The sequence below is a fragment of the Mastigoproctus giganteus genome, chromosome 8 (genome assembly GCF_048544385.1).
Source record: "Mastigoproctus giganteus isolate SK-2022 chromosome 8, ASM4854438v1, whole genome shotgun sequence".
In the NCBI taxonomy this organism is placed as follows: Eukaryota; Metazoa; Arthropoda; class Arachnida; order Uropygi; family Thelyphonidae; genus Mastigoproctus; species Mastigoproctus giganteus.
The window spans coordinates 126,510,596-126,523,901 of record NC_143582.1 but is presented as its reverse complement, the minus strand read 5'-3'; the positions used below and the strand labels follow the sequence as shown (position 1 = coordinate 126,523,901).

At 39.1% G+C, this 13,306-nt stretch overlaps 1 protein-coding gene across 1 annotated transcript in view; it reads right to left on the bottom strand.

Moving 5' to 3' along the window:
* Positions 1-11,630, bottom strand: part of LOC150081811 (uncharacterized) — a 108,558-nt gene extending 96,928 nt beyond the window's left edge. The window contains exons 1-2 of the mRNA XM_090379717.1: positions 11,614-11,630; positions 9,885-10,127 (exon numbers count right to left, since the gene is read on the bottom strand). Of these exons, the coding sequence (XP_090235843.1) occupies positions 9,885-9,891 (7 nt within the window). The 5' untranslated portion in view covers positions 9,892-10,127; positions 11,614-11,630. The remainder of the gene's footprint in view (positions 1-9,884; positions 10,128-11,613) is intronic.
* Positions 11,631-13,306: the final 1,676 nt, after the last annotated feature.

Below are 13,306 nucleotides of genomic sequence, written 5' to 3'. Positions count from 1 at the left end.
TCTCTTGTGTTTGTAAAGACATTTCTCAAGAAACATGGCATTGTACAAATCAGCCATCTGCCCTACTCTCCCAATTTAGCACCAGCAGGCTTCTTCCTGTTTCCCAAGCTTGAGGACATAACGAAAAGTGTAACCTCCAAACTGAACATAATCTCTTTGCATGTCATCGCTGAGTCTTTTCAGAAACTTTTAGAATGGTGTAATAAGTGCAATAAATTATGTGATGATTCCTATGAATAAAAATAAAACCATTTTAGTGCTCCTTCACATTGTATTCTTTTTATTGCACCAGTTCCAATTCCAGAAACTTTATTGACACACCTCATATATCCAGTTCACAAAAGGGTTCAAAGGGGGTTCTTGAGTAATTACAGACCCGTTAGCTTGATTTCTGTTTCAGGAAAAATAACAGTTTATAGTAATGCAGATATACTGCAGTCACAGGATGTATTTGTTGAAGGCAATCATGCCTGAACAATCTGATCGGACACTATGAAGTAACAAAGGAACTGGATACAAAATTTTTTTTAATATTGTACACTTGATTTCGGAAAGGCTTTTAATATCGTTGCATATACAAGACTGTTGTACAGACCAGAGCGGTGTGGCATTAAGGGCAAGTTACTGCTGTGGATAAAGGGATGGGTGAGTGGAGAAGACAGAGTAGCTATCAATGGCACTGCCCTTTGTGGACTAATATTATTAGTCCATGGGATTCAGTAATGGGTTCATTGTTGCTTTCTGTGTATATTAAGATGAGGTCTGGAAGCCTCATTTTAAGAAGAATGTGGACCTGCTGGAACTGGTGCAAAGAAGAGCAATGAATTAGTGAGGGGAACAAAAGGGTGCTCTTACAAGGAAAGGCTTTGGTTCTGCAAAATGCAGTGCCTGGAGACTAGGCACCTGCAAAGAGGCCTGACCTGATTGAAGTGTTTAAGGCTTTGAATGGTTGAGTAAGCTCAATGCTGATAGAATTCTTTCTCTTCCTCAGAATACATATGAGGGGGCATAAATTCAACTTGAGGAAGGATGGTTGCAGGATCAATTTCAGGAGATTTGCCTTCAGCCAGAAGGTTGGAACATTGATTGTTGGAACAAACTTCTACCAGGTGTTGTGGAAGTGGATAATTTGAATACATTGAAGGAGGGACTAGATAAACTATAAGAGGGAGTGGACAAATAATATGAAAAGTTTTCTTTGGCTGATGCCAAACAAAATACATATGAGGGTGCATAAATTCAACTTGAGGAAGGATGGTTGCAGGATCAAACTTCTACCAGGCCTTGTGGAAGTGGATAGTTTGAATAAATTGAAGGAGGACTAGATAAACTATAAGAGGGAATGGACAAATAATATGAAAAGTTTTGTTTGGCTGATGCCGCATAAGCTTGCTTTGTTGCATCGTTGCCACTATGATTACTATTGCAATAATACTATCACGGTGGACCTACAGTGATGGAATCATATTATTAATCACCGACTCTTTTTCTTATCACGACTCTATATATATATATATATATATATATATATATATATATATACACACACACACATATGGACTTCCATATTTGGGCACTGTGGAACAAGTCCGTACGTACATATATGCATGCTTTGAAGGTTGTTTCAATGCAATATCAATAAATTTTGTCTCTCTCTCTCTCTATATATATATAGCTCCTCCCTATAGGGAAATGCTGCCATCTTTTAGTTGAGTTTACAAGTAACAGTAGTAATTTTTATATTTAAATATGATGTTTAATATAAATATAAATAAATATAAATTTAACTATTTAAATATTAGATTTATATTTCAATAGTTAAAAAATTGAAGTAGGAGGTGCACCCTTTCAACAACAGGTTTTTTTTTTTTTTTTTTTAATATGGAATTTTTCTCTTGATTTTACTTTTCACACAATAATCTCACTCTATTTTCTGGCTATACAGTGAGAATAGCATAAAATTATATTTAAAAGTGTCTATGTACAATTTTTCAGTTTTAACAAAACTTACAAATTCCTAAAAAAAAAAAAAAAAAGCTGGTGCTATATAAGCTTGCTTTCTTGCTTGAAAGCAAGAAAGCAAGCTTATATAGCATCAGCCAAAAAAAAAAAAAAAAAAAAACCCCTTCCCATTTCATCTATCCATTCACTCCAAAAGTTTGTCTAGTTCAGCCTTGAATTTATTTAAGCTGTCAACTTCCACAGTGACAGATGGAAGTTTGTTTCAGCAACCAGCCATTTTCTGGCTAAAGACAAATTTCTGCACATCTATTCTAGAACTGTCTTTCCTCAATTTGAATTTAAATCCCCTCAGGTAATTGATTAATCTGGGCAAGAGAAAGAATCCCATCAGCATTGAGCTTGCTCAAACCATTAAAGGTCTTCATCATCATCATCATCAGCCATTTTCAATCCACTGCAGGATGAAGGCCTCTCCAGCAACTTTCCAGTTCCTTCTGTTTTGAGCACTGGCCATCCATTTACTACCTACAAACTCATGATTTCATCTATCCATCTCCATCTTTGTCTTCCAGGTTTTCTTCTAGCTCCTCTTGGGTACCATTCTGTTATTTTCTTAGTCCATCTGTCATCATGTCTTCAAGCTATGTGTCCTGCCCAAGACCATTTTAGTTCTTTAGTTTTGATAAAAATGTCCTTTACTTGAGTTTGCTGCCTAATCCATGTGTTTCTCTTCTTATCTAACAGTCTGATTCCCAATATAATTCGTTCCATTCTTCGATGTGTAGTTCTCAGCTTCTCTTCCATTCTTTTGGTGAGTGTCCAAGTTTCACTTCCATAAGTCATGGTGGGGGGGAGTATACATTGGTTCATTATTTTACATTTCAGACAAACTGGGATATTGCCCTTCAGTATGTGACTATATTTCCTGAATGCTATCCATCCAAAATTTATTCTTCTCTTGACTTCCAGCCAATTATCATTATTACAGCTAATAACTTGTCCCAGAGAAGTATATGACTCCACCTTTTTAATTACTGCTCCTTCAATCATTATTTCCCTTTCTGTAGCATACTTGTTCATCATTACTTTTGTTTTAGCCATATTCATCTTTAGTCCAAAATCCTTACTAACTGTGCATAACTGATTAAGATTTTCCTATAATTCTTTGGGATCGTGGCTTATAACCACAATGTCATCTGCAAATCGTAAATGGTTTAGGTACTCTCCGTTCACATTGACTCCTTTCTGCGACCAGTCTAATCTTCTGAAAGCTTTCTCACGGGCAGCAGTAAACAGCTTCGGAGATATTGCGTCTCCTTGAGCTCCTTTCTCAATTTTAAATTTCCTACTGTCTTTGTCTAGTCTAATAAAGGAGGTAGCACTCTCATATATTTTCTTCAAAATCATAATATATGGGGTATCTTTGCCTTGTCTTTCCAGTGCCCGAAACATTGCCTTATGCTGTATGGAGTCAAATGCCTTTTCATAATCCACAAATGCCAGGCATAATGGTGTTTTATATTCATTTGCTTTCTCCATTAGCTGTGATATTACGTGAAGGTGATCCATAGTTGAGAATCCTGTCCTAAAGTCAGCTTGCTCTTTTGGTTGATTCTCATCAAGTGTTCTTTCTAATCTGTTAGTAATGACCCTTGTGAACAACTTGTAGATGTGGGATAACAAGCTAATTGGTCTATAATTTTCAATTTCTGTTTTATCTCCTTTCTTATGCAGCAAAACTATGATTGCATTATTCCACTGCTTAGGCCTCACACCTTTTCTAATGCACTAGTCACAACCAAATACGAAGGATGCGGAAAGGTCAGGGAATGACCACCACATATTCCCGGAGCAATATGGCCTTAGTTGCTAATGCTCCTAAAAAAAAAAACCAAAATAAATAATGCACTTTGTGAAGAGCCTTGCCAGTTTTTATGTTATGTCTCTTCCTCCCAATTTTAACAACTCTACAGTAACTTCATCTTCCCTCGGGGCTTTCTGATTCTTCATTTTCTTCAATGCATGTTCTACCTCATCAGGAAGAATATCGGGTATGTCGTTATTTTGTTATTTTGGTTTTTAGGAGCATTAGCAACTAAGGCCATATTGTTCCGGGAATATGCGGTGGTCACTCCCTGACCTTTCCGCATCCTCCGTATTTGGTGGTGACAGGCTTGAACTCCGGTCTAATCAAGAAGCCTGTGCTACGCACTGCTGCTCCTTCCCACCTGGCTACGGAGGAGCCATCGGGTATGTCGTATGTGTTGCTACTTTGCAATCCATCTTCCGCATTAGCATTAGTAGAGGCATTTGATGCAAGAAAGCAAGCTTATGCAGCATCAGCCAAAAAAAAAAAAAATAACCACTTCACCCCTCTGTTCGTTCGAAATACCTGTCCAGCCTAGCCTTAAACTTATTTAGGCTATCAACTTCCACGACAAGCCATGGAAGTCTGCTCCACCTACCAACCACCCGCTGGCTAAAGGCAAATTTCCGCACATCTATCCTACATCTGTCTTTCCCCAATTTGAATTTATGCTCTCTCAGGTGATTATTCTGAGCAAGAATCCCATCAGCATTGAGCATGCTCAAACCATTCAAGGCTTTGTACACCTCTATCAGATCACCTCGCTGCTGCCTAGTCTCCAGACACTGTAACTCGCAAAACTTAAGCCTTTCTTCGTAAGAGCACCCCTTTGTTCCATTCACTAATCTTGTTGCCCTTCTCTGTACTTGTTCCAGCAGCTCTACATCCTTCTTGAAATGAGGTCTCCAGGCCTGTATACAGTACTCTAGGTGTGGCCTGACCATTGCCTTATACAAGGGAATAATCACCTCCTTATCCCTGCTAGAAACATTCCTATATATCATTGACAATACGCCATGAGCTACTCTTGCAGCCCGTCTGCACTACTCAGAGAACTTCATATCTGCCTGCACAACCACCCCCAGGTCCCTTTTATTCTCTATCACTGTCAGTGTAGTACCACAGAGTTGATACGTTGCTCTGGGTTGCTGTTTCCCATATGTAGTACTTTACATTTGTCAATGTTAAACTTCATTTGACACCTCTCAGCCCATCTGCTCAACCTTTCCAGATCCTGTTGCAGCAGCAGCATAGTGTCAATAGTGTCCTTGACAACCCTGCCAACCTTCGTATCGTCTGCAAACTTGGACATTAAGCTTGATATATCATCATCAATATCATTTATAAATACAGAAAACAATAAAGGACCCAATACTGAACCCTGAGGGACTCCACTAATAACATTAGTCCACGATGAGCAGTGTCCATTGATTACCACTCTCTGTCTTCTCCCCCTCAACCACCCCTTTATCCATAGCAGCAATTTGCCTCCAATGCCACACTGCTCCAATTTGTGCAGCAGTCTTCCATGTGCAGCAGTAACAAAAGCCTTTCTAAGATCCAAGTATATAATATCAGTTATTCCCTGCATCCAGTTCTTTTGTGACTGCATCATAGTATCCAATCAAATTGGTCAGGCAAAACTTCCCCTTAACAAAACCATGCTGTGTCTGAGCTATAACTGAAGTTTTGTCTAGATGATCCTGCAGTGCTTCTTTAACCAGTGCCTCCATTAATTTTCCGGGAACAGAAGTTAAACTCACAGGTCTATAATTACTTGTGTCAGCCTTTGATCCTCCTTTGTGAATTGGGGTCACATTTGCACATCTCCAGTCCATGGGTACCTCCCCTGAGTCCAAGGAAGCTCTCATAATTATGGCTAAGGGTTTGCTTACTTCCATTGCTGCCTCCTTTAATATAACTGGATAGATTCCATCCACCCCAGGTGCCTTTCTTGTGTTTATCTTCAACAATTTCTCCTCCACTTTACTCTCAGTTATTACAAGATTCTCTAGCTTACTGCCAGAGTTGAATACACCTCTGGCATTCCCCTCGCTGAATAACTCCTCACGTGTGAATGTCGATGCAAAATATTCATTTAGTTTGTTAGCTACCTGAGCAGGATCATCAACACTTGACCCATCGATATCAAGTGGACCAATCTGATTCATCCCCTTCCTTCTAGAGTTTACATAAGTAAAGAACTCTTTGCTGTTTTTCTTCGCATCCTGCTCAGCTACCTGAGCAGGATCATCAACACTTGACCCATCGATATCAAGTGGACCAATCTGATTCATCCCCTTCCTTCTAGAGTTTACATAAGTAAAGAACTCTTTGCTGTTTTTCTTCGCATCCTTTGCCAAGGATTTCTCGTAATCTGCCTTCGCCTGCCTAACCTCCTTTGTAACTTGGTTACAGATCAACTTGTATCTATCATAGGCTTCTGTGTCACGTGTTAATTTGTATGTATCTCATGCATTTTTCTTCTCTGCCATATGCCTCATTAGTTCATCTGACATCCATTTAGGCCTAAACCTTGAACAATATTTCTTAGTTGGTATGTAAAGCCCAGAAGCCTTTACATACCAACTAAGAAATAGTAAACCCTATTTCTTAGTTGGTATGAAAATCTTAGCTTCCAAGATAAGTTCTTTGAATGCTTCCCATTTTGAATTTGCTGTTGGTAACATCATCAGTTGATCCCACTGTATAGAATTTAAATACTTTCTCAGTCTACCGTAGTCGCCTTTACGAAAGCAGTACCCCTTCCCTTTACCCCTAATGGTAGTTACCTCTTTGAGTAAATCCCACTTCAGAACACTGTGATCACTGCCACCTAGTGGTTCATTTATCTGCAGATTCTTAATGCATGAAGAATCACTACTGATAATCAAATCAAGAGTATTACACCCTCTAGTTGCCTCCCGAACATGCTGATGTAGAAAACAATCATCCAATAAATCCACAAAAGCCTTGCTAGTGTGTGAGTGACCAGCCCCCAAATTCCAGTCAATATCTGGGAAATTAAAATCCCCCATAATAAGACTCTCTGATTTACTGGCCCACTCTATTTCTCTGTACAGTTTCTTATTATACTCATCAGAGTCATTAGGCCTATAGCACACTCCTACTCTCAATTTTGATCTCCCAATGCTTATGTCACACCAAACTGACTCGACACTGCACTGTCCAGCGATGTCGACTGGCTTCACTTCCTTGGATTTTATGTGTTTCTTAACTAATAGCATAACCCCTCCTCCCTTTCTATCCTTTCTGTAGACATTGTACTCCCCAAATTCCAGTTCTGCATTCCTTATATCTGTGTGACACCACGTCTCTGAAATCCCAACAATATCTGCCTTTGATGTTCTGAGCAATACCTCAAATTCATCAAATTTATTTACTAGACTCCTAGCATTGGTGTACACGCAAGTATACATGCACCTGCTCTTCCTCTTAGCCACCCTAACACAATCCATGTGTTTACTTGTACCCCAATGATTCCCAGCAGTCTCTGAAATATCCTGCATCTTATTTTCCAAGCTGCTGCTCATTCCAATAGAAGCAATGCAAGAATCACTTTCTCCTCTGCCAGTGGGTACTGTTAATCTATTAGTCCTTGTATCCCCCCAATCTAGCAGTTTTCCAACCCTCCTAACACTGCCTCGATAACCTCGGCAAACATTCTTGCACGCTTTCTATTTAAGTGTATTCCATCCCTGTAGAAGCAGTCTCTCCTGTTAACAAGTACAGACCAGGCTGAAAAAAATTCTACCCCTTGAGCCCTGCACAATCTTTCCAGGGCCAAATTGGTCGACAGGGCTCTCATCATATACTCCCTCCTATCGTGTCTGGGCAGAATTGCAGACACCTTCAAATTCAACCCTAATTCACGGCTTTTTTTCATCAGTGACCTGTACTTGTTAAGTAATTCCACCGGTCTCCTACTCTTAATATCTGCTGGCACCATTGCTGGCATCATTCCCTTGCTCCTTGTATAATTCTCTGTGATAGTCTTCTGCTATTTGAATTAGGCCTTCTCTGCTGTTTATAAGTACACCATCGCTATTCTTCAGTTTCAGTATCATTTGTCTTTCTGTATTACTGCTCATGGCTGCTGATTTAAATCCTTTGTTTTCCCTTAATGCTTGTTCTACTTTTCTCATGTTAAATCTTTTTATGTCCTCTCTGAGTCTCTTTCTAATGGCTTTGCATAACTCAGTATACTCAATTTTCTCCCTGTCAGTGTTTTTCTTGCTCTTCATTTGTCATCTTCGGTCCATCACGACAAGTGTGTCTTGACTAATTTTTTCTTCTTTGGATTTCTTTTTCCCTATAGGTTTCGTGGGCTTTATCACTTTCAGAAAGTTGTAATATTCCTCGTCGATATCTAGGTTCTGAGCAGTCTGCAGAAGCTCAAACTTGTTCTTAAGTTCCAGTACATTCTGTTTTTTCTCCTCCTCTGTTATCTCAAAGACCTTTGTATTATTTACTCGAGTCAGTTTTTTCCTTTCCTTTCCTACATTTCCATCAAGTGCACATCTTACCATTCTGTGATCACTTCCAACATTTACCTTATTCAGAACGGTAACATCATTCACAATATATCTTCTGTTAGTGAGGATGAAGTCGATTTCATTAGTTGTTAATCCATTTGGACTCTTCCATGTCCATTTTCTGTTCACCCTTTTCTTGAAAAAAGTGTTCATTATTGACAGTCCTTAAGATTCTGCAAATTCCAGAGTCTTTCACCTCTTTTACTTCTTTCACCAATTCCAAAATTTCCTATAGTTCCTCATTCTGCGCTGTTTTGCCTTTTTCCAACCTTAACATTGAAGTCCCCTATAATAATAGTGTAGTGGGTTTTCTGCTCATCTAGAAGACTCAATTTCGGTGTACATTTCTTCAACCTCTTCATCATCATGGCTCGATGTTGGTGCATAAATCATTATAATCTTTAGCTTGTACCTCTTAGAAATCTTGAGTGTTAGTCTTGACACCCTTGGTGATGTACTTTTGAATTCCAAAATGTTGTTTTTAAAATCTTTATGGACCAGAAACCCAACTCCACCTTCACTCCTTTCACTGTTTCCATTGGTGTACAGCAGATTTCCACTTGATAAACTTATAAGTGTTTCGTTTCTTCTTGTTGTTTCAGCCAAACCGATGATATTCCAATTCACATTTTCTAATTCCTTTTCCAGCTCTAATATCCTGTCTTCACCGATGAGTGATCTTACGTTATAACAGGCCAAGTTCAGTTTCCGTGCATGGCAGCCGGTCGTACCCAGAGATTCTTAGCACCCTCTGCTTCCACTCTGATCCTCTTGCTGCCGTAAGAGGGAGAGTGAAAGCTGCTGGGGACTGAGGGCCATTTGCTTTGTCGTGCTGTCACATGCTGGAGGGTTTGGTCTTTTCCTCTTCACGCTGACCAGGTGTCTTGAAGAGAACCACTCTACACGTTCGTTGCCACCTAAGTGACATAACAGGGCTTACCATTGAGAAGGTGTGCATGAGTGGATTTTAGGGAGGCAGGCCAACGGACTTCTCCTAAATCTTCTGTAATAGAGATATTGGATCCATCAGTGTTTTAGGCTGAGTGTCTGATAACACACAGGATACCTGTTCCCCTCTAAGCCCCTCTAAAGGTCTTATACACCTCAATCAGATCACCTCGCAGGTGCTTAGTCTCCAGATGCTGTAATTTGCAGAACTTAAGCCTTTCTTGGTAACAGCAACCCAGATGCAAGGGTTAGAGGAAAATAAAGTCACCGTTATCTTTCTATGGAACTATCAAGAGATAACAGAGGTGAATGTATGGATGTAGTAATTGCAACCAATAGTTTTGGCAAGAGACCAGAAGGTTCGACTACCATTTGGGCAAGAAGCAAGTTTCCTACTTTTAGCCCTTCCAAATTTGAATTTCGATTTACTAATAACTTATTGGAGTTCTCTCTCTGATCAACCTATTCAATTCCTATAGATATAGTTGCTATGAACTTTCTATAATCTGTGAATTTAAAAGAATAATGAACTAGTATGCAATCATTCATACCTTTCATCTGAGAGTGTTGTGTCAATATTTTCTCCACATCAGAATAGAATGATTGAACCAATAATGCTAGATCTGCACACTCATTTTTGCTTGACTTAATCTGTTCACTCAGATCAAACAAACATTTTCGAATATGATGACCTGATTTTCCTAATGATTTCACAACAGAATTAAATTTTCGAGAGCTCTGTTTATCTTGAATGCTTCTAAAATGACTGTATGTCTTCAGAGGGATACCATTTTCTGAAATAATCAACACAGGGTAAAATATATATAATTGAATAAATGTCATAACAATCAGTAATAGCATACCACAGATACAACAATATTCATGTTGTTCAAGAAAAATTTTGTATCATTCTTTATTAAACAACCCTCATATTATATATGCACAGTACAGCAACTGGAAAACAAGAGTGATGCTAGAAAAATTTATCCTGTGTACGAGTAAACTGACCTTGGTTTATCCAAAGTAGCTTCCTCCTACATCCACACATGCACGCAGCGATCACAAAGTGATTGGAATGACTGGTGGAAGGCTGTGACTGGTATACTGTCCAATGTTTTCATCACAGCCCTTTGAATGGTGTTGATATCATGAAAATAACAGCCTTTAAGTGGTGCCTTGAGCTTCAGGAACAAAAGGAAGTTGCATGATGCTAAGTCTGAGGATTACGGTGGTGAGAAAGAATGCAGACTTTTTTGCTAGCCAAAAACTCCCGAACAGTTAGAGCCTCGTGGCTTGGTGTGTTGTCATGCAAGGGGAACCAACTGCCGTCTCCTCCATACTGAGGCTGCATACGACAGATTCTCTGCAACAAACGTTTTAAATGTCCAGACAGTGAGCTGCAGTAACACTTTGACTATTGGGCATAAACTCTTTGTGCACAATTTCCTTGCTATCATAGAAGATGATGAATGAGCATGGCTTTGATTTTTGACCTTTCTAGGCAAACTTTTTTAGCTTTAGGAGAGTTTGTCAACTTCCACTCTGCATTTTGTTGCAGGATTATACTGAAAACACCATATCTTGTCACCTGTAACGATCAAATTCAGGAAGTTGGATTTGCTTTCAATGGCCTGAGTTCTCTGCAGTGTTCAACTTGTGCCTGTCATTGATTGTCTGTTAATGAATGTGGAACAAACTGTGCACAGACCTTCATTTCCTTCAAATCATTTCCTTCTTCATTTCCTATTATTTGTCGAATGGTTTCTTTATTAATGCACAGATCTTCTGAAATCATTTGGAGCATTGCACATCGGTAATGATTTCCTGCCCCATTTCAATCAACTCTGGCGATCTAACCATTTTCAACAAACATCTAGGCTGGGCTTAGATGTTCATTGTCTTCCAGTGATTCTCTTCCATGGGCAAAACGTTTATGCCTCTCCATACACACATGCACAACACAGACACTTCTCTCCATATACACTTGCTTCATTATTTGAAATGTTTCTATGGCACTTTGAACACAAAACTTGGTGTTTGTTCTTTGTTCCATTTTCCCTCCATAACACAGACACAGGAGAGACATGCAGTTCAGCTTATACTATGTTCTGAAATGGGAGCAATTTCTGCTGACCTTGACTGCGGTGTTTGAGGAACAATCACTTTCATTTCATGTTTACTACTAGTAGATGGCAGCACCAGCATCATCTCACAACAGTCTCGTTTTCCAATTCCTGCACTGCGTAATATTATATATTACTACAATTTTATACTACATACCTCCCCCAATGGTATTCTCCACCTTGGCGAGTCCCGATGACCTGGAGAGCTAAGTCGGCAGCAGCTTAGATACTGATAGGGCCTCCCAAGCTGGACAGGTCAAAGGGTAGGGGCCAGATTAAGAGAGAAAACCTGGTCCTCCAGGTTGGGAGTTGCTGCAATGGGCTACCTCCTTGTTCAGTGTAAAAAATACACAAACGCTAAACGACCTACAAGTGAAAATAAAAATGGACTGCACTTTCGGAAACGACTCGGCAAACGAAAAAGGTTAATAATTTTGGGATGCTGGAATATTGAAGGTCTTTCAACTAAAAGAAACTTTCTTCCGGATGAACTGCAAAAATTCAATTTAGACATCATTGTGTTATCAGGGACAAAGAAAAAGGGATGTGGAGAGGAAATAATGGGAAAATACTACCATTTTTGAAGCAGTCAATAAGAGTGAAAGAGCAAGAGCAGGAGTTTCTATTGCTGTTAAAAAGAAATTAAGACATAACATCAAAAACTGGCAATTTATTAATGAAAGAATGATCTCATTGGAATTGACAATGTATGGGAGAGAAATATGTATTTTGGGAATATATGCCCCGACTAATGACCCTGCTGATACCTTGAAGGATGAATTGTGGGAGGATCTGACAGAACTAATAGAAAAAATCCCTAAGAACAAAGAGATATTTATAATGAGGGATTTCAATGCAAGAGTAGGAACGAACAAAATAGCAAAGTTATTGGAAGATTTGGAGAGAAAAAGAGGAACGACAACAGAGATAGACTACACAATCTTTGTGAACAGTTCGACTTGAGAATAAACAACACATTTTTCCAACACAAGGATATCCATAAATATACTTGTGTCGCAGGAGACCAGACAAATTAGATCAGTTATAGATTACATTATTTCAAAACATTCAGGGACATACGTGTTGAAATATGTCAGAATTTATAGTGGAGCCAAATGTGGATCTGACCATTTTCTTGTTAAAACACCTGGATTACAGAGAAAATAAGAGTTGCTGTAGAGGAAAAGAAACTTACAAATCAGAAACGACTGAGTGAAAGGAATGATGCATATAGGAACATTTATGTTGAAAAGAAGAAAATAGTCAATCAGTCGGTAGTAGAAGTGAAAAATGAAGAATGGGAAAGGAAATGTGTGACTATTAATATCAAATTGGACTTCAAGCGATCACCAGTTTGAGAAAACAGAATAAGCACAACTCTGGTTTGCAATTAATACCTTTGAAAGACTGCATGAAGTACTATGAAGGACTTTTAAAAGAAGGCCGGGAAGGGTTCAAGATGGTGGAGGATTTCGGTGTGGAAGACTCGGGCTTAAAAAAGTTTCTGTTAGGGAAGTGGAACGCTTACTAAAGGAAGGAAGGAATGGCAAATCACCTAGACCTGGAAGAGTTTATATGGAACTTCTGAAATACGGAGGAAGAGGAGTGGCTGTTTTGATACAAAAACTGTTAAATGGTATACTGAGAGGAGAAGAAATACCGAAAGAAATGACAACAGAATATATTACATCAATTTATAAGAAGGGAAATCGGAAAAGCTGTTCAAATTACAGAGGAATATGCGTCCTGAACCTGCTGTTAAAGACTCTTGGAAAAGGATCAGGAACCATTTAGAAGCCCGAATCGAGGTGTCAGAAGAACAAAGTGGTTTTTCAGCCAGGAGGTCATGT